General features: G+C 44.6%; 1 protein-coding gene across 3 annotated transcripts in view; it reads left to right on the forward strand.

Annotated features, from left to right (window-relative positions):
- Nucleotides 1-1,445, forward strand: part of lrp4 (low density lipoprotein receptor-related protein 4) — a 359,208-nt gene that overhangs the window by 259,973 nt on the left and 97,790 nt on the right. For all 3 annotated transcript variants that reach the window (XM_048607192.1, XM_048607193.1, XM_048607194.1), the window contains 2 exons: nt 475-594; nt 740-865. In XM_048607192.1, the coding sequence (XP_048463149.1) occupies nt 475-594; nt 740-865 (246 nt within the window). The remainder of the gene's footprint in view (nt 1-474; nt 595-739; nt 866-1,445) is intronic.

Below are 1,445 nucleotides of genomic sequence, written 5' to 3' on the forward strand. Positions count from 1 at the left end.
GACCCTTCTTCAGAAAAAGAAGGGTCTTTTCTGAAGAAGGGTCTAGGTCCGAAACGTCAGCCTTCCTGCTCCTCTGATGCTGCTTGGCCTGCTGTGTTCATCCAGCTCTACACCTTGTTATCTCAGATTCGCCAGCATCTGCAGTTCCTACTATCTCTTAAAAGGTACTGTGTTCGCTGACAACTTTTGATTGTAGCTCACTGTGATCCCCTGGTGGCAGAGGTGCTGAAATGCAGGCACACATGCCAACTCCGTGTACAATAATCTCCTCACCTGAAATTGCAACAAGGGACGTATTTTGATTTTTCTTTTTCACTCTTTTCCAGGCTATCTGATTTTAATCTCCCAGGAAGCTCTGTTCAATTATTGTTGAGAAATATTATCGCTAATTTGGAATAAAATCTGACACCAGCTGTTGAGGTACGAGCTTCACATGTGGACTAATTGGGTTCTATTTTTGGTCACTTTCTGCAGCGTCCCATCACCCATGTCGATCAGGTGAATTTCTCTGCAACAGTGGGCTCTGCATCAACGCTGGCTGGAGATGTGATGGTGACTTTGACTGTGACGATCAGTCCGACGAGAAAAATTGCAGTGAGTTTTCTTTTTTAACATTGACCTTCGTCTGAACGAAGATCGCAAACATTGTTCTGACGTTTGGCACGAGTAACCAAACGAGAAGTTCTAATTCCTGTAAGACTATGGGACAAACCTGCTGTGTTGTCTATTCTTACCCCAGCTGCCTCACAATGTACCACAGACCAGTTCCGCTGCAAGTCAGGCCGTTGTATCCGGTTGTCTTGGCGATGTGATGGAGAGGACGATTGCTCTGACAACAGTGATGAGGAAGACTGTGAGAAAACAGGTGACGGTGGGGATCGTGCAGTAACATTTGCGGTCAACTGGTTCTGAGACTAGCAGAAGTAGTAACAGGAGAGAGCCCCTGGGCTGCTACAGTCAATCTCAGCACAAACTTGAGGACTGACGCCTCCTGGACTCAACATTGAGTTCAACAGTTCTAGATGCTTCAATCTCACAGAAACTAGGAGCAGGAGTAGGCCATTCAGCCCATTAGCAGCCCCTGACATTGAACATAATGTCATAATTCCACTTTCTTTCCAGACCCCTTGATTATTTTAGTATCTGAAAATCTATTTTTAATTCTAAAATGGATTCAGTGATGTGGCCTCCACAATTTTCTGTGGTAGATAATTTCACAGATTCACCTCCTTCTAAATGAAAAAATTCTTCTCATCTCAGTCCTCATTCTTGCACACACCACACACATATCTCTCTCTCTCTCACACACACACTCACTCACACACACACACATCACACACATCTCTCACACACAGTCTTGCACACACCACACACACACATATATCTTTTTCACACACATCACACACATCTCTCACACACACTCTTGCACACACCACACACACATA

Source organism: Rhincodon typus, chromosome 17, assembly GCF_021869965.1.
Source record: "Rhincodon typus isolate 14 chromosome 17, sRhiTyp1.1, whole genome shotgun sequence".
Lineage (NCBI taxonomy): Eukaryota > Metazoa > Chordata > Chondrichthyes > Orectolobiformes > Rhincodontidae > Rhincodon > Rhincodon typus.